The 26,762-nt window shown below is 40.0% G+C and overlaps 1 protein-coding gene across 1 annotated transcript in view; it reads left to right on the top strand.

Annotated features, from left to right (window-relative positions):
- The window catches only part of F13A1 (coagulation factor XIII A chain), a 202,710-nt gene that overhangs the window by 137,095 nt on the left and 38,853 nt on the right, over positions 1-26,762 (top strand). Inside the window, exons 9-11 of the mRNA XM_082259899.1 lie at positions 3,136-3,239; positions 8,250-8,338; positions 11,961-12,114. Of these exons, the coding sequence (XP_082116025.1) occupies positions 3,136-3,239; positions 8,250-8,338; positions 11,961-12,114 (347 nt within the window). The remainder of the gene's footprint in view (positions 1-3,135; positions 3,240-8,249; positions 8,339-11,960; positions 12,115-26,762) is intronic.

The raw sequence follows: 26,762 nt of genomic DNA, 5'->3' as shown, positions 1-26,762 counted from the left end.
AGATATTTTAGGGACTTCTGCCACTCAGCATATTGAAATAATCATGTTATTTGTCTGTATAGTCCCTAGCATGAGCTAGTTCGTTTTCAGAAGAGAGGGTAGGAGTTTGTACTTTTCTCATGTTTTTATTGTTGTTTGTGTCCTTGCCAGGTAGATCTCCCCTTTTCATCTGTCCCTGTAACACCAGTAAAATACATTAAAGGGTACAGGTTTCACCAGGATAGGAAGAATAAAGGGCAACCAAAACCATTATAGATGTTTACCCCTACCCACTCTACTAAATAAATGTGCTTTGCTTTCTGTCTCTGTCTCCATATGAAAGATATGTCATTATTTCTTATCTTTGTGGCATACCTTGGCCAGGAAGCACAGGCAACTCTCTATAATATAGACACAGGAACAAAAACATGACTAGGGTTCCCACCCTTCCCTACTTTATTGAAAAACAAACCCTAGGTACCATCTCACTCATAATATAGATATTAAAGTATATCTAAAGCCAAAACGTGTTTTTTTTCTTTGGTTTTAGTGGTAAGTTAGATGGTTAGACATTCATTTAAGGTTTTATTGCTGTTTGTGTCACTGGTGAGGGAATTTACTTTGTATATTTGTCCTGGTGACCATCATTCCCATTAAAGAAAATAAAATTGTAGGGCTGTCCCTAGAAAAGGAAATACGAGGAGATTATTTAATAGGGACTCCTCGTATTTGCTACAGTGACAGCAGTCTTAGCAAGGTTCCTTTCACTCTGGGAGAATCTTACTTCTTCTTGTGTCAGGATAGAAGTGAAAGCTCCACTTCACATTGAGACACAAACAGAAAACAAAAAGGAAAAACTGTCAGGGGTCTTAAAATGTCCTTACCTATACAAACATACACCTGGTAATAGTAATGGTAAATGGTAAGGTGAGACAACTATCAGGCAAGCCAGCATTGGCAACCTGATTGTAGACTATGCATGATGATGATGTAATGACATTTGTCAAGGCAAGGGGGACATCTTTTCTTCTGCTTCTGGTCCTACAAAGGAAATACAGACATATATAAAATTAGATGGGCACACCTGTACCTAGTGACCAGTAATTTAATTTTTTTTTCCACTCTTATAAGGAATTTAGAACTCAGTGTATCAAAAATATACCACGCTCTCATATTCAGTCTCATGGCTTTCTGAGAGTTTTTTTCTGGATAAAGCAATGTTCTTGCACTGTTTAAAAAATTCAAGATTTGCAGATAGGTTTCCTTAAATAATTCTTTTCGTATGCTAGTGCCTCATTATATTTCTCCATTGACAAGTTTTCCTTGATCCGAGATTTTACTCTTGCTTTGAAATGGCTTGTTAGACAAGCGTTATATCTTCCTGGCTTCTTTCAGTTACTGTTTTTGCCCATTATTAATGAAATGGTCAGAGTTTAACAATTCTGTTTTTTTACTGACATTTCTTATTGCTCATACCATTTTACAAATCAGGAATGAATTAGTAGGTACTTGAGCGCTTTATTCACATTTAGCAAGGCTTGCATGATTTAAAAAGCAAACTTAACTAGATGCTTACAATGGGATATATTTTATACAATTGATGTACATTGAATGACGTAGTTACTAACATTCTATCATACATCAAAAACTGTACCTTGTGGCAACTTTAGTTTTATCATCCTCTTCTATACTATTCAAAAGTTGAAAACCAAATAGAATGTAAGTTTTACCTAAAATAAGGATTCCCATCACTAACCCCTTTTTACCCAGCCCCAGCATCCCTTTAAAGGGGTCTTTATGTCCAGGAGGGGAGAAAGGACTTCCCAATCATGTGACCACTTGATTTTCTGCCAGTCCTGCCAACTCTTGATCATTACTAGTGACCAGAGTTGTCCTTGACAGCTTAGTCACTAAGTGCTCTTAGTATGTTCTCAGCACAGAAACCTTGGCCTCTCAAGGACGCTAATGTGTAGAGTGGGCATTGGAGCTGCACATGTACATTATGTGTGTGGCAAGAGGTTAACATTATAGTTGCTTTTGTGTAATTGGCATAGAATAAAAATTCTCATGGACTGATATATTTTTGTTTATTTGTGTCCACTCATAATAGTTTTATTACCTTAGTTTTATTAATTGATTTTCAACTACTTGCAGCAATATCACACATCTGTTTGTTCTGCAGTGAAATCACTGCAGCATTGTCACCCTGTGGACATGTAGATTTAGACTTTAAGTAAGCAGCAAACAAATGAATCCCAGCTAAATGTTTAAATACCCTGAAGGTGCTTGCCCTCACTGTAGATGGGACACTGCTGGGCTCAGGACTTCAGAACAGTACTGCTCTGTGGGAGAACACAGTCAGGTATCATGTAGCATATACCCAAAGTAGTTTTATATAACAGTTTGTGTGGGTTTGTAAATGTTCCAGTGGACAGTTTGGGGATTACTAGCATGACAAGGAGGCGGGGAGACGAGGAGCCCCTGACAGTGGTTCACAATTGAGCTATATTAGGTAAAAAGTGCTGTAAGAGACTCTAGAGACTTGCTTGTGACACCCTTTGTTAATTAAAAGGATGTTTGCAAATATTCATTATTTAAAAAAAAAATAAAATTAGCTGATTATGATTATTTGTTTGAATTCTTTTCTCTTTTATAGTGAATCTGACATGGCCTCAAATATTGTCCAGGGTAACAATAGTGCTGAAATGCAGGTACCTAGTAGCATCTGCAATTATCTGTGTTAGTCTTCAATCCAATCCCTCTGTTTCTTGCAACTTAGGCTAAGCCTGTATACAAGACCTCAATTTCTCTTGCCCTGCCCATCATTCAACATTCAAATTGCAAAGTCTTCTGCCCACTGAGGTTCTGACTTTTGACAGCTGAATAGCACAGACAGGGCTTCAAGGTGGTGGTGGGGTCTTGGAGAAAATTGTGTACAGCCCATGGTCTAAGATACAAGCAGCTTTATAGGGCTACAAGGCTTCTACCTGAAGACTAACAATGTACTAACAGGTACCGCGAAATGGCTGTAATGTGGCAATGTTGGTACTTTAGGTCTTTTGCATATTTACTAAAGTTTATTTTTCTTTTTTAAATGAATTGAATACCATGAGCACTAAGAGTGGTACTTTAAAATGCATATCTTTCTCTATCAAGGAATTATCATTGCTGGAATGAGGCTTGGATGACCCGACCAGATCTTCCAGTTGGTTTTGGAGGATGGCAGGCAGTAGATGCCACACCACAGGAGACTAGTGATGGTAATTTCCTTCTTTCTATACATTTTCTCCTATGTTATGTTATGTCTACACGTTCAATACAAGACTGTCTGATCAGACAGTATGACAATATACCCTCTGCATGTATTTTCTTTATTACAGCAGTTGCTTAGCATGGAGACTGACTTTACTGTCTGATATACATAGCCTAATCTGGAAGTGTGCCGCAAATCCATATATACGAATAACACAAGAATTGCAAAGGATACTTTCAAGTAAATGTTAAAAAAAATTTTAAAATAATTATCATCCAGTAAATTTTCCTCTCTAGTTGTGTGTGTGTAAATTAATAACTAAAATAATATCAGCTGTTATGAATATGAGAACATTTATTCCCACAAACATTTTTAATAGAAAAACACAAAAAAAGGTAGATAGCTTTTGTTCTTTGATTTAAGATTAGCATCATTGCCAAACTGCAATTAAATGGTAGCAAAAACAAATTAGCACACATTTGTGTACGTGACCAAAATTTGCAAAGGTCAGTAAACTGAAAATGCACAGAAATTAACATAACTGACAACTAAGACAATTGGGGCTAGGTATAAAACATGAAAAATTTGAAGTACTGGTATATATATATATATATATATATATATATATATATATATATATATATATATATATATATATATATATATATATATATATATATATATATATTTTTTTTTTTTTTTATTAAAACGTATCCAGGCTAAGCAACCAACAAGAGCTCAACCTAGCACATCATATCCTCAGGTTCACCAGTCCATCAGGTAAATATCAACAATCATATAGACATACACTTTTTTGATAAATAAGGAGTATAAGGATAATAAAGAGGTAGCAGTAAGTTTTATAAGTTACAGCAAATAATGCTGTTTACTCCCTTTTTATATAAAAAAAAAAACAAAAAAACATATAGATACATAACTTGTTGAGAAGACAAGCGTATTCCTGCCATCTAAAAGCACCATATTTACTCTCTTACTAAATAAGGTTAGGAAATATTCTAAGTTCCTGCGATGATGGTTATTGGAGTGTAACTCAAAAGTAGAATTAGATTTAATTAAAAAGATATATGAAAAATATCCCCTATAGTACTACATAAATGTTAATATAAGGTAATCCTTGGCTTTTTGTGCATTTAATTATTTTGCTAATTGTGTCTTAGTAACAAAAAAACATAAAAAAGCTAATTTTTAGATGAAAATTATACTACTAAAATACAGCACTGAAATGCAGTTTGCTTTTTTTAAAGTTGAACTTCAGGCAGATATAAAAGACACAAATTAATGAGACTGTGTTCATTATTATGTCAAGTATTGTATTTTTTAATACAAAGCATGTAAGCACCAGAACTTGGTATTAGCCTCTTGCAATCCCTGTACAGTGGAGCTGAGACTGGGATAGGGAAAAGCAGTACAAGAAGACAATCAGTTATGCTGCAGTGTTTATGTGTTGACAAGGAATATGCTGAGAAGATGGGAGCAGAGTGAAAGAGAGATGACTTAACTAGTGTGCTGCTTCTCCTTTCATTGTCCAGTCACAGGCTGGGGGAGGTGCAAGACCTTTCTCTCTGTGTTTTTTACCTGCAGAAAGAAAAAATATATAAAAAACAATCAGGTCTCCTGCTCTGTAAGACTGAATTGTACTATATGGCACTGGCTGTGTAAATCTCAGAACTGGATGGCAGGAAAAACTAATCCCTTGTATGTATTTTCCCTGTGTAGTTAGCTGTTTAGCTGGAGTTCAGCTTTAAAAGCACAACCAACCTCCAATACTAGTAATTAATAGCAACCAATGTGAATTACTTTTTATCATTTTAATGTTGTCAAAACAATAAAAAATTATTGCAGTTAGTTTGCTATGAGCAGCAGAATTTTTCTCATGTCTTTAATACTGAGTCCAAGCTATGGATCACTCATCATTTAATTTAGGCTACAAATGTTTTCTTACAAAGTTTTCTTTTATTATGCAATACTTTTTTATTGAGTTTTAAAAATTCTGTCACAGGCATTTTAAAGTGCAAAAATACAATTTTCACTGCAGCAGTATACAGGTTTGACCTACTAGATCTAGAATTTAAAGTATACAATAGTTAAAATCTTTAATGTTGAAAATAGCACTCTAGAAAGAAACAAGAAAGAGTTAAGTGGCTGAATGGTCTAAATCCTTTCTGTTAGACTGGTGAGTTGCTGTAAGGGTTGAGGAAAGAAGGAAGGAGGGAAGGAAGGAAGGAGGAAAGGTTGGACCTAAGGAGAAGGGTGGGTAGAAGAGCCATGGTCTAGCTTGGCCTAAAGGCCAAATAGGCTGACATAATCTTCAGCAGGAAGGAAAGAAGTGTGTTAACCAGGGGCATCAGATGGAGGAGTATTTTTGCATTGTGTCAGAAAGCCTGGCCTCTGCTTTCTCATACAGCAGAGTCTGAGTGTACCTGGATTTAGTTTCAGCTATTAAGATAATGAAAGTTTTCCATGCTTTACCAATCATCTGCTTAGCAACAGTGAGGACATAGATCATACATTAAAATTGTACTTTGAGGAGACAAGGTGGTCTAATAAAATGAAGGGCAGACACCACTGCAAGAAGGTCTTCCTGGACCAATAATTAAAGTGGATGTAAACCCTCACATATACAAAGTGAAGTGAATAGCCTCAGATGATACACAGAGATGAAACAAATCTCCCTGCTTAGGTTTTACTTGTATATGTGCTGGCTTCAGCTTTCTACACTGTTTAGAAAGTGTACGTCCTGTTAGAATTTCCTCTTCCTAATTCATCTGTGGGTGTGGATTCTTGCCATACACTGTGACACAGCTGATTGGAGGAAAGGCACACACCCCCTCTCCACATAGGCAGAAACATGAAGATCTGTGCTGTGAGTAGACCACCTCTCTGCTAATCTATTTATAGCATCCACCCCAACACAAAATTCAGCCTGGTTTTATCTCAGTTGACGAAGACCTTGTCAGAAGTTATCATGCTGATACAGAGCAGGAGAAGCCACAGGACTTCTGGCTTTGAAGAGAGATAAGTACACACTACAAATATATGTGCCCAGGTTAAATTTCATGAATGGGGTTTACATCCACTTTAAGTTAGAAGGGAAAAGACAGCAGCCCACCATGTATACTAGAAGGTTCCCAGTTGTCCACATCTGCAAATAGAATTAGGAGAGTATCCAGGTACAGAATGGGAGATTCTGGTGGGTAAGTAACATCACATAATTACTTTATAATCAGTTTCAACAGCTAGTATGTTACGTGTGCAGGATTTTAATGTCACCCGTATTCGAGACCAGTACCTCACATCTGTTGCCTGCTGTTAAGTATAAGTTGGGAACTGAAATGCCGAGCAAGATGATGCTAAAGCATATATAACTGATATCATGCCTGGCGAATGTGGGTCAGCATAGCACCACTGCTGAAATAGGGTCAAAAGTAAAGGACCATCAAGGAACTTAATATGATGTTCTATAAAGTGTTTTATGTGGAGATATTGATATAGCTCTGTGATTGGCAGTTGATAAGTCTATTATAACAAAGAGCTTGTAGATTTGAGTCACCCTGCCTGAAAAATAAATTGGAAAGCTGGAAGAAATGCTGGATTGTTAAGGAAAGATGTATTGGGCTTGCCTGAGGACTGCAGGCCAGTGGATTATTTATGGGCCTCCTAGACCTGCATGGTGTGTTTCAATTAGAAATCATTATTTGTATAGAGATTGACATAGGAGTCAGCAAGGGAGATCCTTAAATCAGTAAGAACGTTAAGAACCCATGGAAAATCATAACAATGGTGGGGATGGCGGGACAATATTTTCTTTTAACTGACAGTTGCTTGATATATAGAAAAAACACAGCTTTAGCAGGAACCCCATGTTTCTTATCTGCTAAAATTGAAAGGTGTCAATAGTGTTAGCAGTTGGCTGATTGCTGTTGTTCCTCCAAATTAAATCTGGAGATATCATGTTCATGCTAAAGCTGACACTGAGGTTAGTCAGACGGTGCATAAACATACACCCTCAGGCATTATGAGCATGCATTTTTCATATACTTCCTTTTTTTTTTTTTTTATGAGGGTTGTAGAGCTTTATCTGATTACCTTTACACATCTAGCCAGCTTATCTATTGGGTGTCACTGGAGTAAACAGTAGCTCCTAGGAATCCTACTGGAATCCCAAAACTTAGCCCGAAGTCATAGATTCAAACTGAAGTCAATGTGCTGGCAAATGAAAGCCACACACATGGATTTTCAGTCATTGCAACCACTTTTTGCCCAGTTGTTGGTAGGTTGTTTTTATATGCTTGACAATTTGGTCATCGTTACTCCTACAGCTAGGGTGGTGGTACAATGTACAACCTGCACAATACCGAACATTGAGAATAGAAGGAATATAAGGGAGGGACATCAATTAGGCAATGAAGAACGCTAAACAGTACTAATTTTCTATCAGGGAAATTTAGTTTGCGTTTTAGTCCTACTTTCTTAGAGCTCTCGGTAACTGATCTGGTGATCTTAGAATACAATACATAACACAAACAATTGATCAATCAATGAATTAGTCAATCCAATAATCAATTCATAAGCACCATCATGTCAATGAACACACACGCGATATTGATCTAAAGTACATTAGTAATTAGATTGCTTGAAACAAATGCCATAAGCAATTTGCTGCTGAAGCCAGCCTGTGTGACGTGTAAATTCACATTTTCACACAATCAGCAGTTGAGAACAGAGTTTAAAGCATGTTTATGCTAAACAGTGGAACTGACACCAACCACCCAACAAAAGGCTGAAAAGTCATTTGGCCTTCTAATTAATAGCATGCTATAATATTATATTATAATACACCTACTTGAACATACAAAAAAAGCAAACAAGGTCACAGAGCAGCTATATGTGAGAAAACAAAGTATAAAGACTACATTACTACAAGGAAGCTATAAAACAATGAGAAAGAGAATGCTACGAGATTTGCCTTCTAATTTGTAATATTGATCATCTCCAGGTATGTTTAGATGTGGTCCTGCATCTGTTCAAGCCATTAAACATGGACACGTCTGCTTTCAGTTTGATACGCCTTTCCTTTTCTCTGAGGTATGTTTTTCTTCTATCTCATCATAAACTCAATTTGTAAAATAAATTCACTACAGTAAAATAATACCAGCTTCTAGTGTTTTGTTTTATCCAGCCCTGTTTCATACAATTTAAATCTGTAATGTTTTCTATAAAAGCAACAATATTTCAAAGCCTTTAAGATCTGATATGACATTTTCATTTTCCAACATTTAACTGCAACTGACTGAAATGTATATTAGTCACACTAATATTTTTTTTTTATCATTTTAAATATACTGCCAACACAAGTTAGCCCATACCAAAAAATGGTGGTCACTTTAAAATTAATTATAATTACAGCAAGATACATTTTCTAAAAGTGTATGTACACCCTAAAAACTTTTAGCCCTGCTGGAAATCGTGTTTGCTTATAACATTTTGTGTAGTCACTGTTATCAGAACTGTTCCCAGTTTTCTGTTAACTACAGAATACCTCCTCTATGTTATGGAGAAGAGAAGAAGGGAACGTGTTGTATAGTTCTAAAACACTTTCTGTCCTAGGTTGATAATGCTGTTCCTCCATACATATGGCGCTTTTCCCCTGCATGGAACCGAACGGTTTGGCTCGCTTTTGTGCTTTTCCACTGCTGGTACCGCATGGTACGGTGTAGGAACGGTTCGGTACAGTATGGTACGGCGGCAGCGCTTTTCCACTACAGTAAACCCCCCTCCATTGCGGGGGTTATGTTCCGGACCCAGCTGCGAAAAGTAAAAATCTGCGAAATAGAAAAACCCTATTAAAATGCATTGTAGGCATGTTTTTTTACTGTCACTGTACGTGTAAAAGCATTTTAAGGTCTTTAAACACACTTTTAAAACAATAGAAACTCATTTAAACACATAAAAGATACTGAGAGACATAGCAAGAGCTATGGAAAACACAAAAATATTTTATTTTTAATGATTTATATAGTAAAATAACATTACAAAAAAAACCGCAATATACCGGGACCGCAAAAACTGAACTGCGATGGAGCGGGGGTTTACTGTACATGGAACCAAACGGTATGGCTAGCTTAAACAGTACCACCTCAGTTGTGGTTCCAACAGGGCCGTACAGGTACCATATCCCACAATCCTTTGCATGCAGCCTTGACTGTTTGTCACTACTAGCCACTGATTGGTCAGAGAATCATTGTTATCCCACCCACTTACTTTAGTACTACTTTAGTGGAAAAGCAAACCATACCAAACCGCACCGAACCGTTCCAACACCGTACCATGCGGTACCATGCAGTGGAAAACCAAACCGGGCCAAGCAGGGCCGAGTAGAGCCGAGCCGGTACTTGCAGTGGAAAAGTGCCAATACAGTACCGTGAGTGAGCGTTGTTACTCTAGGACAGAAAGTGTCTTACTGGCAAGATCACCAGGTGAAAATAAAGGAATAAAAAAGTCTGATAAAAAGAATCACAGTCACTGTGATAATACAGTGATATTACAGATAATACAGATACTACAATGAATACAGTAACCACATCCACATCCAAGGGATGGTAAGCTGCAATATATTAAATTTTTATTCTTAGGTTTAGATATGCTCTGAATTGCACTTGTGTTGTTTTGTGAGCAATGTAACCATTACAGAATGTGAAAGGCATTTTGGCTTACAAGTGCTTCACGGGAAAGGCCTCTTTCACCATACAAAACTGTGCTCCATCCCACCTCATACTGACCAACTTAAAATAAACCTATGCATCTGGTTAAACTGAAACTGAGAGTTTATAAAGCTGGTACCTAGCTTCATTTTCTTTTTCATGAGTGTGTAAATGGTCTCCAAAATATTGACTACTCCTCCACCAAAGTTAGAGTTCTAACATTTTGCTGCACTGGGGTCTATTTAATAAAAAATGCTGTGTGAATGTATCAAATTTATCTAATATGTTTATTTCCTATGATCGTCAGCTCCGTCTAGTGGTCATATTGCAATTTTTTCTTGATATCATTTAAGAAAATATTGCATTATGGCCACTTGATGGCTCTGTTGGTCAAAGGATATAAACATATTATATACATTACAGGGATTATTTCACACAGCATTTTTTTTTTTTAAATAAGCACTTTAGCCTTCTCATTTTCTGATCAGATAACCACATGGATTTAATAAGCCATGTAGCACGTGTGTGGCCCTTTTGCTAATATCAGCCTATATGCCTTTTTAGACGTAAGTAGATGCTTTAAGAGAGTTCTCCAAAAATGAGAACTACGCTTAAAGCCAAGGTGCTTGCAGGCATTGGGCTGTCTAACACTCCCTAAGAGGGATACACCTTATATTACCTCCATGGCCTACGAGGGATACACCTTATATTCCCTCCATGGTCTAGGAATGAATGAAAACAGGTGACTTAAATTATATCTAAGCCCAACCACTGACATCTTACATAAACTTTAATATTTCATTAGCCATGTGGCAAGTGTGTGGCCCTTTTGCTAATATCAGCCTATATGCCTTTTTAGACGTAAGTAGATGCTTTAAGAGAGTTCTCCAAAAATGAGAACTACGCTTAAAGCCAAGGTGCTTGCAGGCATTGGGCTGTCTAACACTCCCTAAGAGGGATACACCTTATATTACCTCCATGGCCTAAGAGGGATACACCTTATAGTCCCTCATGGAGAGTTCTCCAAAAATGAGAACTACTCTTAAAGGCAAGGTCCTTCCAGGCATTGGGCTGTTCAACACTCCCTAAGAGGGAAGCGCCTTATGTTACCTCCATGGTCAAGGAAGGAAGTGAAATGTGCGACTTAAACTATATCTAACCCCAACCACTGATATCTTATATAAACTTTAACATTTTTATGTCAGTTCACAAGTTATTTACATTTCCAGTACATATGATAGTAATACCTGGTGATCCTAAAAAAGAGGTCCTTGCTAAGAGGCTTTTGTCATGCAGTGACAACTGCTTCCCCCAACTGTGCCGATCCATTGTTTATCTGTCACATGCACCTTAACTGGTTAGCATAAGCAGCCATAATGACACATAGTACAAGCATGCCCCATTGTCACTTTCATAAAGTCCACCAGAGCAATAATATGCTCCAATGCGTGTTTCAACAGGACTATGTAGTTAAAATCTGCAGAAAACCAACATTATCATCATGTAGAGATGTACAGTTATTTATGAAAAACTACTTTACTGACTATCATCCCTGTGCCCTTTGGCCAATCTATGGCTACCCTTTTTTCTAGAACACAACATACTATCTGTTAGTTTCACCCCGTTGCACTCACTTGTTATAACAAACATCTTAGGATTTTAAAAAAATCTACTTCCATGCATCAACAGCAGTAAAAATAATACTTCTTATACACTGTGGGGTTGATTTACTAAAACTGTGCACTCAGAATATGGTGCATCTGTGCATGGTAGCGAATCAGCTTCAAACTTCAGCTTGTTCAATTAAGCTTTGGCAATAAAATATGAAAGCTGATTGGTTTCTATGCAGATTAGTGCCAGATTTTGCACTCTCCAGATTTAGTAAACCCTAAATATCATGTATTTATTTAAGGAAATGTGTCCTAAAATGCATTGATCTATGTCAGAAAGCTGAGGATAAAGTGAAATATTTTGGTAAGCCACATATTTCTGTTTGTTTGTTATAGGTAAACAGTGACATTGTTTATTCAAAGGCATTGAAAGATGGATCAAAAGTGGTTCAGTATATTGATAAAACACATGTGGGACAAAAAATTGTAACTAAAGAAATAGAAGGAGATGGACCGCATGAGATAACTGATCTGTACAAGTTCTCAGAAGGTGAGGTTTGTGTGTTACTGTTGAGGAATGCTGGTCTACTACCTTAGGTTGCAGAAGTTAACTTTGGATAGACTCATGATATCAAGCTTTTAATCAACGAAACCCTGGAAAACCTATTCAGCTCATAGTCCAATTCTCCTACTTGGTAGAGAAGGCACAAATCAGTTAAATTCAACCTATTAAAAAAAAAAAAAAATTGATAACTATCATATTCCCTCTATCCACAGATGGTCCAAAGGAAAGCAAAAACCCTTATCAACAATCTGTACGGGCAAATAGGCAAATGTTCGGCCCAAACTTATGCTCGGGTTGAACCGTTCGCCCATCCCTACCAAATAGGAAACTAGCCTACCCACCCGCTAACTTTTCCTTTCTGTGTGATAGTGTGACCTCAGGAAACATATCCAACATATATATGTGTGTATATATATATATATATATATATATATATATATATATATATATATATTATCTCCTCAAGACTCACTATTCGATTTTATTCTACCAGGTTAAAAGGAATGCTAATTAGTAACATTTTAAAAGAAGCACTCTATACATAAAATAGTTCTGTTTAAGATGAGGAAATGTGACATACATAGTGTTACAGTTCAGCAAATTTATTGATGTTTATTAACAAAATTAAAGTGGTTGTAAATTCAGATGTTTTTTTCATTGCTGCATTAAGATAAAAAAAGTCTGTGTGCAGCAGCCCCCCTCCCCCCGCCCAATACTTACCTGGGCCCCATCTTGATCCAGCGATGTTGCAGAACAGTCCTGGCTGCCCAAGACTCTCCATCCTCATTGGCTGAGACAGCAGCAAGGCCCCATTGGCTCCCGCTGCAGTCAATCAAATTCAGTGATCCAATGAGGAGAGAGGTGGGGTGGGGCGCTATGTCTGAATGGACACAGGGAGCTGTGGCTTGGCTTGGGTGCCCCCATAGCAAGCTGATTGCTGTGGGGGCACTCAACAGGAGGGAGGGGCCAGGAGAGCTAAAGCGGAACCCGAGAAGAGGATCGGGGCCACTCTGTGCAAAACCAACTGCACAGAGTAGGTAAGCTTATTATGTTTATTATTTTTAATGAAAAAATAACAAGACTTCACAATCTTTTTAAGTTTATTAAAATGAACCTGTGCCCAGACTAAAGACATTATATTTTTAAATATTTTAACCACTAGTAAAAGAGCTTTAAAACGAGCCAGCTTTTACCTCCCTAGCTAACTGTAATGTGAAGTAACTCATTCTCAAAGAACCTCAAAGACAAAGACTCTTCCAGTGTTAGTCAGTTTATACCAGCATATAAATACTCATGTGTGCTTACATTAGAAGGCTGGCAGGTTGCCAAGATTGTGCTGCAATAGAAAGTAATATAAAAAAAAAAACAAGATATCTGTGCCTCTGTTGCGAATTTAAAGATGGATTGATCCACAATGCTTATAGCCACAAAAGTAAATGACGTCTTGTTAAAATGTCTGTTTACTGTTTGTTCAGAATATTATTAAATACTTTGGTGTGCAAAGTCTGGGCACAGGTTTACTTTTTATTAGAGAAACTTGGGCACTGCTATTGCTTACTTTCACCTGAAAATGCTAGTTGCCTGGCTGTTATGCAGATCTTCTGCCTCTAGACACAGACTTGGGCAGTCTTGCAGATTTGGAAAGTCATTGCTTTTCAGCATAGTTGTCCCAGGTTATAGAAACTAAAAATATTGAATCCAAAATATCAGCCTGATGACTAGATAAGTAGCATTTTGAAAAGGAGGGTTAGCAGGGTTTTTGCCATATGTTTCCTAGTTGAGATAGTTATGTTCACTTCCTGTCCTATAGTAGGCACAACAGGAAATAAAGATATCTCTCCAAAGTGAGGGAAATCCCTTTTTTGACAATTTGATAGCTGTCCCCATAACAAGTATCTCAGTTGGAAGATTGTTTTCTATTCCTGTTTTGGAAACAACTAAGAATTTTGGATTTCCCTAAGTCCTGGTGACACTGGTTATCAAAACAAATAGGGAGGGTGAATATTCCTAGCTGAGACACAGACAGCAATAAAAAAAAAAAAAAAACGAAAAAAGCTTTGGCCTTAGATTCACTTTAAAGAAGAACTGCAGTCTGCTTACATAATTTGTAATAAAAACATAGTTGCCATTCTGACGCTTCCCTCCAACCACTTTGCATAATATTTTATATATACTGTGGTTCTGTACTTGCCAAATATGCAGACATCTCCTTTCACTAAGTTTGGCTGCAGCTGTTTTAACTGTGGGAATCTGAAGCTTCTGCCTGTTCACTTCATGGATTTACACAGAAACACCGAGCTTTGCAGCTATCATTGGCTCTCCTATGACTCCTCCCTTGCTGGCAAACTCTCACGAGAGTTAAAGAGAGAGCTGTGCATGATGTTATTAGCCTAGGCTTTTTACCAGACAAGAAAGAGGAATTGGGCTCTATAAGGTATTTACTGACAGAAAAAAAGTTTTACTATCCAAAGTTAAAACAACAAGGGCAGAGGATTTAATAGATGAAAAGATGGAAAAATGACTTAAGAGCCGCTTTAAATATTTCAATAAATAACTTGGAAATTCTTTCAAAAATATATATCCAAATTACCAAATTAATTACCAAGATCAGAATAATTAATAATAATAATAATAATATTAATAATTAATAACAAACTTCCAAACCCCTGTACCCCTGCCTTCCATATAACACATATGGTCCTAGAAGTCCCCTGTAAACGTGACATTTTGTAAAAAGACAAGGAAAGAAAATCTCATAGTAATGCTTTATTATTGTCTCCCCAGCCAAAATGTTAATGCTAAAAACAATATAATATACCTGAAACCGCAGTAAAGACACAGTATACTTAAGAAAAACATTATATAAATAATCTAAATATTGTAAGCAATTAGTGCCATAATTGTAGGCCGCACACACAACATCTGGAGACAGATTCTGTTTTGTTTTGTTTTTTTATGCAATCTACTAAAACTTTTATTAGAACCATGGAAGATCTCTAAAATTTGACAAAGAAAAATGAAAGTCATCTGATACAGGTTGAACTCAGTTGAATAGAAAGTAAGATGAGGCAAAGGTGAGGTCAGGATTAATGTAAAGGTCATGACAGACATCAAGGATGACGTCCTTTGAGATGAATGGCAACATAGGTCAGCTACAGGTAATCAAGGTGGAAAATAAAGATAAAGGTACCCCATTCCTACCTACTATGTATGTGAAAATTAGAATCAGGCTGGTTACATACGGTATCTCACAAAAATGAGTACACCCCTCACATTTTTGTAAATTCTTTATTATATCTTTTCATGTGACAACACTGAAGAAATTACACTTTGCTACAATGTAAATTAGTGAGTGTACAGCTTGTATAACAGCGTAAATTTTCTGTCCCCTCAAAATAACTCTACAGATAGCCATTAATGTCTAAGCCGCTGGCAACAAAAGTGAGTACACCCCTACGTGAAAATGTCTAATTTGGCCCCAAAGTGTCAATACTTTGTGTGGCTACCATTATTTTCCAGCACTGCCTTAGCCCTCTTGGACATGCAGTTCACCAGAGTTTCACAGTTTGCCCCTGGAGTCCTCTTCCACTCCCCCATGATGACATCACGGAGCTGGTGGAGGTTAGAGACCTTACGCTCCTCCACCTTACATTTTGAGGATGCCCCACAGATGCTCAATAGGGTTTAGGTATAGAGACATGCTTGGCCAGTCCATCACCTTTACCCTCAGCTTCTTTAGCAAGGCAGTGGTCATCTTGGGGGTCTGTTTGGAGTCGTTACCATGTTGGAATACTGCCCTGCAGCCCAGTTTTTAAAGGGAGGGGATCATGCTCTGCTTCAGTATGTCACAGTACATGTTGGCATTCAAGGTTCCCTCAATGAACTGTAGCTCCCCAGTGCCGGCAGCACTCATGGAGCCCCCGACCATGACACTCCTACCACGATGCTTGAATGTAGGCAAGACACACTTGTCTTTGTACTCCTCACCTGGTTGCCGCAACATATGCTTGACACCATCTGTTCCAAATAAGTTTATCTATGTCTCATGAGACCACAGGATATGGTTCCATTAACCCATGTCCTTAGTCTGCTTGTCTTCAGCAAACTATGTGTGGGCTTTCTTGTGCATCATCTTTAGAAGAGACTTCCTTCTGGGATGACAGCTATGCAGACCAATTTGATATAGTGTACGGCGTATTGCCTGAGCACTGAAAGGCTGAACCCCCCCCCCCCCTTCAACCTCTGCAGCAATGCTGGCAGCACTCATATGTATATTTCCCAAAGACAACTTCTGGATAAGACGCTAAGCACGTGCATTCAACTGCATTGGTCGACCATGGCGAGGCCTGTTCTGAGTGGAACCTGTCCTGTTAAACTTGAGAAGGTAAATTACAAAAATGAGATTTATATAGTGCTTGCTAATATTAGTCTAAAATAAACAGTATCAAAGTGATATGGGGTATAGCAAATGGATGTGTGTTGTGGGATAAACAATAAATAGGGTAAATTACTGAAATAAATATGCACAGATAATTATACAGTGTAATACACAATAAATCATATAAATATTAAAAATTAAATGAAGTGCATGGTGATATCAATAAATATATAAAATATATATAAAAAAAGATTTTGACACAAAATGTCCAAAACCCAAAGTTCAATAGTGACTTTAGTGCATATGAGTTCAGTGCCAAAAAAATATATAAAGTGCTAGTGCAGGGTGCGAATCTTCCAGTGATCCAACCGCTGGTACTTGGGCGTGATAAGTGGGATTATACGGAGTGTACACTCACCAGATGTGGTGGGTCTTAACTACCATATGGTAAAAAGACCTTCAGAGCTTTATGGCCTCATCGATCTGAAGGAGGTATCTGCTGGGCCTTGTAGTCCCTCCGTGATCCGGGGTCCCTCTCCTGGATAGCGATCCTCAGGGTCCGTTTAGGGGGAAATAAAGTGCTCCAAATAGTGCAGTACCATTAATATTGCCTTTATTCCAAAAAGTTAGTCATCCAGTACAAGTAGTATAAAATTAGGTGGAACGCACGCTGCACAGCCAGGTGGAACGCAAGCCGGAAGTTACCGCTCTCCACCCACAGGCACCTTATTCAGCTAGCGAAACCTTTTTAATTTTATACTACTTGTAGTAGCCCCCCCCCACCTGCATTTTCTGGCACTCTTATGGCACTTTACATGGGTTGAGGGAGAACCCCCAAGGCAGAGCATCTTACTACCACTGCTGATTGTGTGTGCAGAATGTATACTGCTGCAATCACCACAAATCCTTCCTTTCTATTCATCCCATGATCAGTACTGTGCCCTCCTGACCCCCTGTACTGTACCCTCCTGACCCCTTTTACTGTGCCCTTCTGCCCCAGTGTACTGTGCCCTCCTGTACTGTGCCTTCCAGACCCTCCCCCCTGTACTGTACTTCCTGCCTCCCCCCCTGTACTGTGCCAACTTGTCCTCCCACTTTTCCCTGCTAACCCTCATACTCTGCCTTTCTGAAGCTTTGTCCTCTACTCTACTGACCTTTTATATTGTTCAGATATTTGTGTTGATTAGTCTTTGATTTATGGCATTTCTTTATTGTTTATAATCTATTTTATTGAAAGTGCTAATAAAAATGTTTTATTCTCTCAACTATTTATACTTTAATTCTTTAAAGTAGGTGCATAAATTGGGGCATGCTATTAGGGGCCCCAGATCATTACTTTGCCCAGGGGCTCTTGATGCTATTAAGATGTCCCTGAGGACAATGCCATTACAGACAATGCACATGGGGCAGATTTTCTGAGCCTATTGCAATCTATATCGGTGTCAATGGATGGATTGGGGGGCCAAAGTTGATACCTTGCCAAGGCCCTATTCTGCTTTAATATATCTCAATCCATATAAACTGTGTTATAATATTTATAGTGCTTACATATTGATATTATATAGACTCCAGCCTGCCGAAGCAGAGGAAAATTAACTGTTTCACAAGAGTTAAATATAGTTACATAGTAGGTAAGGTTGAATAAAGACAATAGTCCATCCAGTTCAACCTGTGTAGGCATGTATGTGTCAGTGTCGATAACCATTTCCCATATCCCTGTATGTTGTGTTCTTTAAGATGTCTTTTAAAAATATCAATACTCCCCGCTGACACCACCAATCGAGGAAGACTTCAACATTCTTACCGCCCTGACAGTGAAAACCCCCTGCGCAGCAAAAGGTTAAATTGCTTCTCCTCCAATCTCATTTTGTGGCCATGTGTCCTCTTACACTCCCTGAGACTGAATAGCTTTTTTCTTATGCTGGGCTCACCATTGAGGTATTTGTAAATCGCCATCATGTCCCCTCTCAAGTGTCTATTCTCCAGCGAGAATAAATTTAGTGCTTGAACAATTTACAGATTAAAATTTGGTGTGTAATAACATTTTGATGTGCTTTATATGACTTGTGTGGTAGTTGAAAAATGTTTTGGGGTGGGGGATGGTAATTTTTCTATTTTAATAAAATTAGTTAGATGGCATCCATTTATTTATTTAGAACAGAGCAATTTTTTTTTTGTTTTTTTTTTTGTTTTTTTGGGGGTGGGGGGGTATTTTCTATATGTTGTAATATGATCCACTGAGGACAGGTGGCCATTTAGTTGTAGCACTACCAACACAGGAGCCACTGGATAGATGCCCATTATCCTTTTCCCAGTAATTGCCCCACAGCCAGAAACACAATTCTAATCCTTCATTCGATTCATTAACCAGTCTGTGGTATTCTTTTCCAGATGCTTTAATGAAAACTTGAACTTGTATAGGTACTGGAGAATTGTGGGAAACTCCAGGAACCTTTAAAAGCAATTTGAGGATACTAAACTTTCCTCTTTTAGAACTGTAAGCCAAGTCCTTGCACAAGTAAATGATGGACTCAGTTTTGTAGTAGCAGCCTGAGGAGATTAATCTTCCACTTGGAAATCCGAGCAAAGTTATTTCCCAAAAAATTCAATAGACTGAGCTCTTCCGGGCCCCAGACGCAATGGGAGCCCACTCCTCCTTAAAGGCACAGGGGCTCACTGGACACCCAGCAAATAGCACAATGTCAGCAAAGGTGTCCACTATATAACCAACAGTACAAAAAAATAGCCACTGCCCAACCTATAACTGGGTTTTAACAGCAAGGAGCACATGGAAGGGCAACGCATGTCAAACAAAAACAAAGAAAAATTTCCAGATCAACTTACCAGCCAGCAGACTTGTATAAAGTACTCGAAATTTCTACTTGAGTAAAAGTACAAGTGCTCGATCAAAAAGTGACTTGAGTAGAAGTGGAAGTGCTCACAGAAAAAGTTACTTAAGTAGAAGTACTAAAGTATTCAACATTTTTTTACTTAAGTATTGCAAGTAGTTTTTTCAAAAAATTTGCTACTTAAGTACTAAAAGTAAAAAGTACCAGTAGTTTTGAAAAAAAAATTCTAGTCAAGTACTGAAAGTAGAAGTAGAAGTACTGTGTTATGTAGTTATTAAAGAAAGAAGTCAAAAGTTTGAACATCATATTGTTTTTTATTATTTCAAATGATTTATTCAAATGATTAACCTGTGTTTGTTAGTAGTTTCTTGATGCACTTTAAGCGCTGTAGCACCATTTATTTGTTTGTTTCATATTTTCTTTTTATTGGAAAGATTTGGTATAGCAGTTTTTATTATACACAGCCTTTATTTTCGTATGCGCTGATTTACAAATGACATTATACACATTTTTTTGAGCTTTATGCAACCTGCCATCTACTGTTCTGGCAGTGGTAATTTTTTTAAAAGTAACGAGTAACTATGCAGCACAAAAAAAAAAAAATACTTGAGTAGAAGTATCGAAATCATCGAAAAAATGTAGTGAAGTAAAAGTAGAAGTAGGAGAAAAAAATTATACTCTAGGAAAGTACAGATACCGCATTTCGGTACTTAAGTACAGTACTTAAGTAGTTCTACTTCGTTACTATACATCTCTGCCAGCCAGCCTGCAACAAACCAAATTATCCTGTCTAACAGTTCACGTTAAAAACAGGGGTTTAGTTTGCACACATTTGCAAATACATATATAAGCTGCAGAGACCAAAGTGCCTATGGGGCAAACAGCCCCCCCCTGGGCTATGATCTTCTCCTCAGGGAAAAAGATCCCTCTGTTAATGGTCTCAGAGTATTTATAAACACTCCCTGCCACTATCTGGGAACCTCTCCCCAGGGATTGGCCAGGGGTGCATACATATTAAGCTGCTGATTATACTCTCCCCACCTACTATCTTCCAGAACATTTCTGGACAAACAGGGGGAAGCATTAATCCTGCAGCCTCTGAAACACAGAATAGACCAGAACAATCAAACACAAAGTTAAACATTACAGAGATCCAGAACTAAATGTGCCTAGCATTGAAATATAGCTCCACTGCATACATGTGAAAAGAAAAACCTGCGCTCAGTGCTAAATTAAACTAAGCTCCTCAAAATTGAACCATGCATAAATAGCAGTGATAATCCATTAACAGCTGCATTCAGAAGCATAAAAATACAAATGCAGTGTATACATATATCAAATGCTGTTGCGCTGTGTTAAAATCTCAAATAAAATCCTAATAAGTACAAATGCAAAAACAAGAATCACAAAAAGACCTCATGAGAAATTTTGAAAGCATTAAATATAAATAAACCATACAGAAAAAGTCAAAGCAACATAGTGTCCATCCTTCATGAAAATGTATTCAATCTTGTATACTCTGTGAACCCTCCACCTCTGCACACATAGCATCTTACCAAAGCCTGACACCCTAGGTTATAGGAGGTCTACCAAAGCATGAAGCTGCTTGGATTATGGACAATAGAAATGGATCCTTATTCATAGGGTCACTTGCAGCACCTTCGATAAGGCTGTAATCTCCCTCTCACATTCCACAGTTAAAACCCAGCAAGGGAATAAACAAGCGTCCAAATGTAAAATACCACTGTTGTGTATTTTAAAATTACTAATACAATCTACTTACAGAACATCCTAATGAATGGCACAATGAATACATATAACCACCGCTGGCTTCGGCGCCGGCTCCAGCACAGCGTAGGAACTATCAGCACAAACAATGCCGTCACACCATTGACATCAATAGGACTGCCTGCATGAGGATGCACAGAACACCTGTGCATCCCTGTGGGGGTAAACATGACCTTGGATGGGCATACACTTTAGTATGCCCTGTGTGAATGAGACCTGTGTTTCCCATGTTTTGTCTTTTTTTTTTTTAATATGTTATTTTTAATATTGTTTACTTTTTTGAGAACTTTTGGAGAAACATCAGGGGTCTAAGCAGACCCCTGATGTCTCTTTTCTGAGTCAGATAAAGTGTCTTAGGTCATAGAATTCTCTTGTCCTGCAGATAAATGAATCTTTGTACAGAAGCTTCCTATTCATTCACAAACTTAAGCATAGCAAACACAGTTACCTGACTACTAAGACAATGGGAGGTTGAGAAGGAAAAGGTCTCCTTGCAAAAGGTCAGATGATCTCCTCTGAAGTAGAAGATGATGGTAATTTGAACCCTAGTCCCCCTCCTCACCAGTGTATACATGACCCAGTACTTAGAATTCAGCTGTGCCCTGAACTTGTGAAATTCAGAGGCAGTATTCTCTCTGAAAAACATTAATAGTAAAACATTTGTATTCATTTTCATTCCAGAAAGAGTGTTTGCAGAGCTCGCTATGTATTTCTAATCATAGAACTACTACAAGATAAAAATCTGAACTACACTGCTCAAAAAAAATATAGGAACACTTTGACAACACATCAGAACTAGAGTTGAGCGGACACCTGGATGTCCGTGTTCGGCGGGTTCGGCCGAACTTGAAAAAAAGACTGGGTCCGTGTCCCGGACTTTTTCCGAACTTTACCCGGACACTGAACCCCATTGAAGTCAATGGGGACCCGAACTTTCAGGCACTAAAATGGCTCTAAAACACCAATGGAAAGGGCTAGAGTGCTGCAAATGGCAGCAAAACGTAGTTACGAGCATGGCAAGTGCTCTGCAAACAAATGTGGATAGGGAAATAACTTAAAACAACAAAAAAAACAGAAAAATAAAACAATTTTCTTCATCTGTGAAGGACGAGGCCCATATGGAGTGGGAGGGAGGTTGAGGTGGTGGTGGATGTAGCGGTGTAGGTGGAAGCGGCGGTGGAGGAGGACGAGGTAGCCAACACTGCTTTTTTTCAGTCATTTTAAATGAGGGTACACCCCAAAAGAGTGAGAAAGATCAAAAATAGAACAATGGCTGGGTAAGGTCGGTATCCATCTCTATTCTGCACAAGGTACGGAAAAGTCCTGTGGGATCCATGCCTGGTTCATTTTAATGAATGTGAGCTTGTCCACATTGTCTCTGGACAGGCGGCTGCGCTTGTCTGTGATAACGCCCCCAGCCGTGCTAAATACACGTTCAGAAAATACACTGGCTGCAGGGCACGCCAGCACCTCCAAGGCGTAAAGGGCAAGCTCAGGCCATGTGCCCAATTTGGAGACCCAGAAGTTGAAGGGGGCAGACCCGTCATTCACTACATGTAGGTGTGTGCACACATACTGCTCCACCATGTTGGTGAAATGCTGCCTCCTGCTAAGATGTTCCATATGAGCTGCTGGTGCTGCTGTTTGTTGTGGCGTGCTGACAAAGCTTTTCCACATTTCGGCCATGCTAACCCTGCCTTCTGAGGTGCTGGCGGTGCCCTGGTTGCGTTGGCAACCTCTTCCTCCTCTGCCTTGGCCTTGTGCTTCCACTGTGGCCCCGCTGTCAGGTGGGAATGTCAGAAGCATCGCGTCTACCAGCGTGCGCTTGTACTCGCGCATCTTGCAATCGCGCTCCAGTGAGTGAATTAAGGACGGAACATTGTCCTTGTAACGGGGATCCAGCAGCGTGGCCACCCAGTAATCAGCACAAGTTAGAATGTGGGCAACTCAGCGGTCGTTGTGGAGACACTGCAGCATGTAATCGCTCATGTGTACCAGGCTGCCCAGAGGCAACGAAAGGCTGTCCTCTGTGGGAGGTGTATCGTCTGTGTCCTCTGTATCCCCCCAGCCACGCACCAGTGATGGACATGAGCTGGCCTGGGTGCCACCCTGCTGTGAACATGGTTCCATCTCCTCCTCCATCTCCTCCTCCTCATCCTCCTCATCCTACTCATCCTCCAGAACTTTGCCCCTGCTGGACAATTGTGTCCCTGGCATTTGTGGGTGCAGGAACCCACCCTCAGAGTCACTTGCAAATGACTGCCCTGAAAGCCTTGGAAATGTTACCACTTCATCCTCCTCCTCATCCTGTGCCACATCCTCTTCCATCATTGCCCGAATCGTTTTTTGAAGGAGGCATAGAAGTGGGATAGTTAAGCTGACAACGGCGTCATCGGCACTGGCCATGTTGGTGGAGTACTCAAAACAGCGCAACAAGGCACACAGGTCTCGCATGGAGGCCCAGTTATTGGTGGTGAAGTGGTGCTGTTCTGCAGAGCGACTCACGCGTGAGTGCTGCAGCTGAAACTCCACTATGGCCTGCTGCTGCTCGCACAGTCTTTCCAGCATGTGCAAGGTGGAGTTCCACCTTGTAGGCACGTCACATATGAGGCGGTGAGCGGGAAGGCCGAAGTTACGCTGCAGCGCTGACAGGCGAGCAGCAGCAGGGTGAGAACGCCGAAAGTGCGCACAGACGGGCCTGCACTTTCTGCAGCAGCTCTGACATATCGGGGTAATTTTTAAGGAACCTCTGCACCACCAAATTCAGCACATGCGCCAGGCAAGGGATGTGCGTCAAACCGGCTAGGCCCAGAGCTGCTATGAGATTTTGCCCGTTATCGCACACCACCAGGCCGGGCTTGAGGCTCGCTGGCAGCAACCACTCATTTGTCTGCTGTTCCATACTACTCAACAACTCCTGCGCGGTGTGTAGTTTTTCCCCCAAACAGGCAAGTTTTAAAACTGCCTGCTGTCGTTTACCCCTGGCTGTGCTGAAGTTGGTGGTGAAGGTGTTACGCTGACCGGATGAGGAGGAGGTAGAGGATGAGGAAGCGGAGTAGGAGGAGTTAGGAACAGGAGGCAAACTGAAGCGCCCTGCAATTCTCGGTGGTGGAAGGACATGCGCCAAATTGCTATCCGCCTCAGGCCCATCCGCCACTGCATTTACCCAGTGTGCCGTTAGGGAGATATAACGCCCCTGACCGTGCTTACTGGTCCACGTATCGGTAGTTAGGTGGACCTTGGCACAGATGGCGTTGCACAGTGCACACCTGATTTTTCCCCCACTTGGTTGTGCAGGGAAGGGATGGCTTACCTGGAAAAGTAGTGGCGGCTGGGCATGACGTACTGTGGGACAGCCACCGACATAAGGCTTTTAAAACTGTGCGTCTCCACCAGACGGGATGACAGCATTTCAAAGGCCAAGAATTTTGAAATGCTGGCATTCAGGGCCAGGGATCGCGGGTGGGTAGGGGGGTACTTCCTCTTCCTCTGAAGTGTTTGGAAGATGGAAAGCTGAACGCTTCCACGGGACATTGTGGAGATGGTTGGTGACCCAGGTGGTGGTGTTGCTGACAGATCGTCTGTTTGCGGGGTGGCAGGTGCCGGTATCACTACAGAGGTGGATGAAGAGGCCGAGACTGCAGCAGAAGAGGAAGCAGGAGGAGCCAGAGACCTTTCTTGGTTTTGAAGGTGTCTACTCCACTGCAGCTCGTGCTTTGCACTTAGATGCCTGATCATGCAGGTTGTGCTCAGGTTGAGAAGGTTTATGCCTCGCTTCAGGCTCTGATTGCACAGGGTGCAAACCACTCGTGTCCTGTCATCAGCACATTTTCTGAAGAACTTCCACGCTAGAGAACTCCTTTGAGCTGGCTTTGGTGCGCTCGGTCCCTTGCTGCGTTGGGCAGTAGCAGGCGTAGTGTCTAGGGCACGGCCGCTCCGCTTCTGCACCCTGCTCCCTCTTCTGCTATGCTGGTGGCTCTGTGCGACCACCGCCTCTTCCTCCAAACTACTCAGGTCACCTGCATGACCTTCATTCCATGTGGGGTTGAGGACCTCATCGTCCTCCACATCATCTTCCACCCACTCTTCACCCCTGCCCTCCTTGTCGGTCTCCACAATTCTGAGTGCCGCAGCAGTTGGCACCTGCGTTTCGTCATCATCGGAGACGTGCAGCGATGGTTCTTCTATGTACTCATCTTGAGAAATAAGTGGTTTGGCATCGCTGCACTCAGAGATACGCCAAACAAATTTAAAAAGGTGTATCTCACATGTACCAATACAGACTATGCCGTAATTTAATTTTTTACACTCAAAAAGGGTGTATATTGAATAGCGGAATAGAAGAATTTTTATAAAACGGTGTATCTCACACGTACAAACACAGACTAGGCCCCGATTACAATTTTTTGTACCCTAAAGGCAGGATGAGGATGAGGAGTAGGAGGAGTTCGGAACAGGAGGCAAAATGAAGCACCCTGCAATCCTCGGCGGTGGAAGATGCGCCCCAAAAGATTGGAAGGTGTATCTCACACGTACCGATACAGGCTATGCCCCAATTTAATTCTTTTTACCCCAAGGGTGTAGATTGAATAGCGGAATAGAAAATATGATATCAAAAGGTGTATCTATCTCACACGTACAGACGCAGACTAGGCCCCAATTACTATTTTTTGTACCCCAAAGGCAGGATAAGGAGTAGGAGGAGTTCGGAACAGGCAGGAGGCAAACTGAAACACCCTGCAATCCTCGGCGGTGTAAGATGCGCCCCAAAAATTGGAAAGGTGTATCTCACACGTACCGATAGAGACTATGCCGCAATTTAATTCTTTTTACCCCAAGGGTGTAGATTGAATAGCGGAATAGAAAATATGATATCAAAAGGTGTATCTATCTCACACGTACAGACCCAGACTAGGCCCTGATTACAATTTTTTGTACCCCAAAGGCAGGATGAGAAGTAGGAGGAGTTCGGAACAGGCAGGAGGCAAACTGAAACACCCTGCAATCCTCGGCGGTGTAAGATGAGCCCCAAAAATTGGAAAGGTGTATCTCACACGTACCGATACAGACTATGCCGCAATTTAATTCTTTTTACCCCAAGGGTATAGATTGAATAGCGGAATAGAAAATATGATATCAAAAGGTGTATCTATCTCACACGTACAGACCCAGACTAGGCCCCGATTACTATTTTTTGTACCCTAAAGGCAGGATGAGGAGTAGGAGGAGTTCGGAACAGGCAGGAGGCAAACTGAAGCACCCTGCAATCCTCGGAGGTGTAAGATGCGCCCCAAAAATTGGAAAGGTGTATCTCACACGTACCGATACTGACTATGCCGCAATTAAATTCTTTTTACCCCAAAGGGTGTAGATTGAATAGCGGAATAGAAAATATGATATAAAATTGGTGATTTTTCAATAGAACATGTGAACACAGCAGTGTCTTATGTCATTCAGCTCTGCAGCAGGCTATGAAGGGAAAAAAAAGAAAATTCCCCTTTAAGTTTGTAATTTTTAAATAGATTAGTACAGACTATGCCACAATTTAATTTTTTTAACCCAAAAGGGTGTTTATTGAATAGTGGAATAGAAGAAAGTGTATAAAATTGAAAATCACT

Source organism: Pelophylax lessonae (genome assembly GCF_965119305.1).
Source record: "Pelophylax lessonae genome assembly, chromosome: 5".
Taxonomy (NCBI): domain Eukaryota; kingdom Metazoa; phylum Chordata; class Amphibia; order Anura; family Ranidae; genus Pelophylax; species Pelophylax lessonae.
This window is presented reverse-complemented; position numbering and strand designations above follow the sequence as displayed.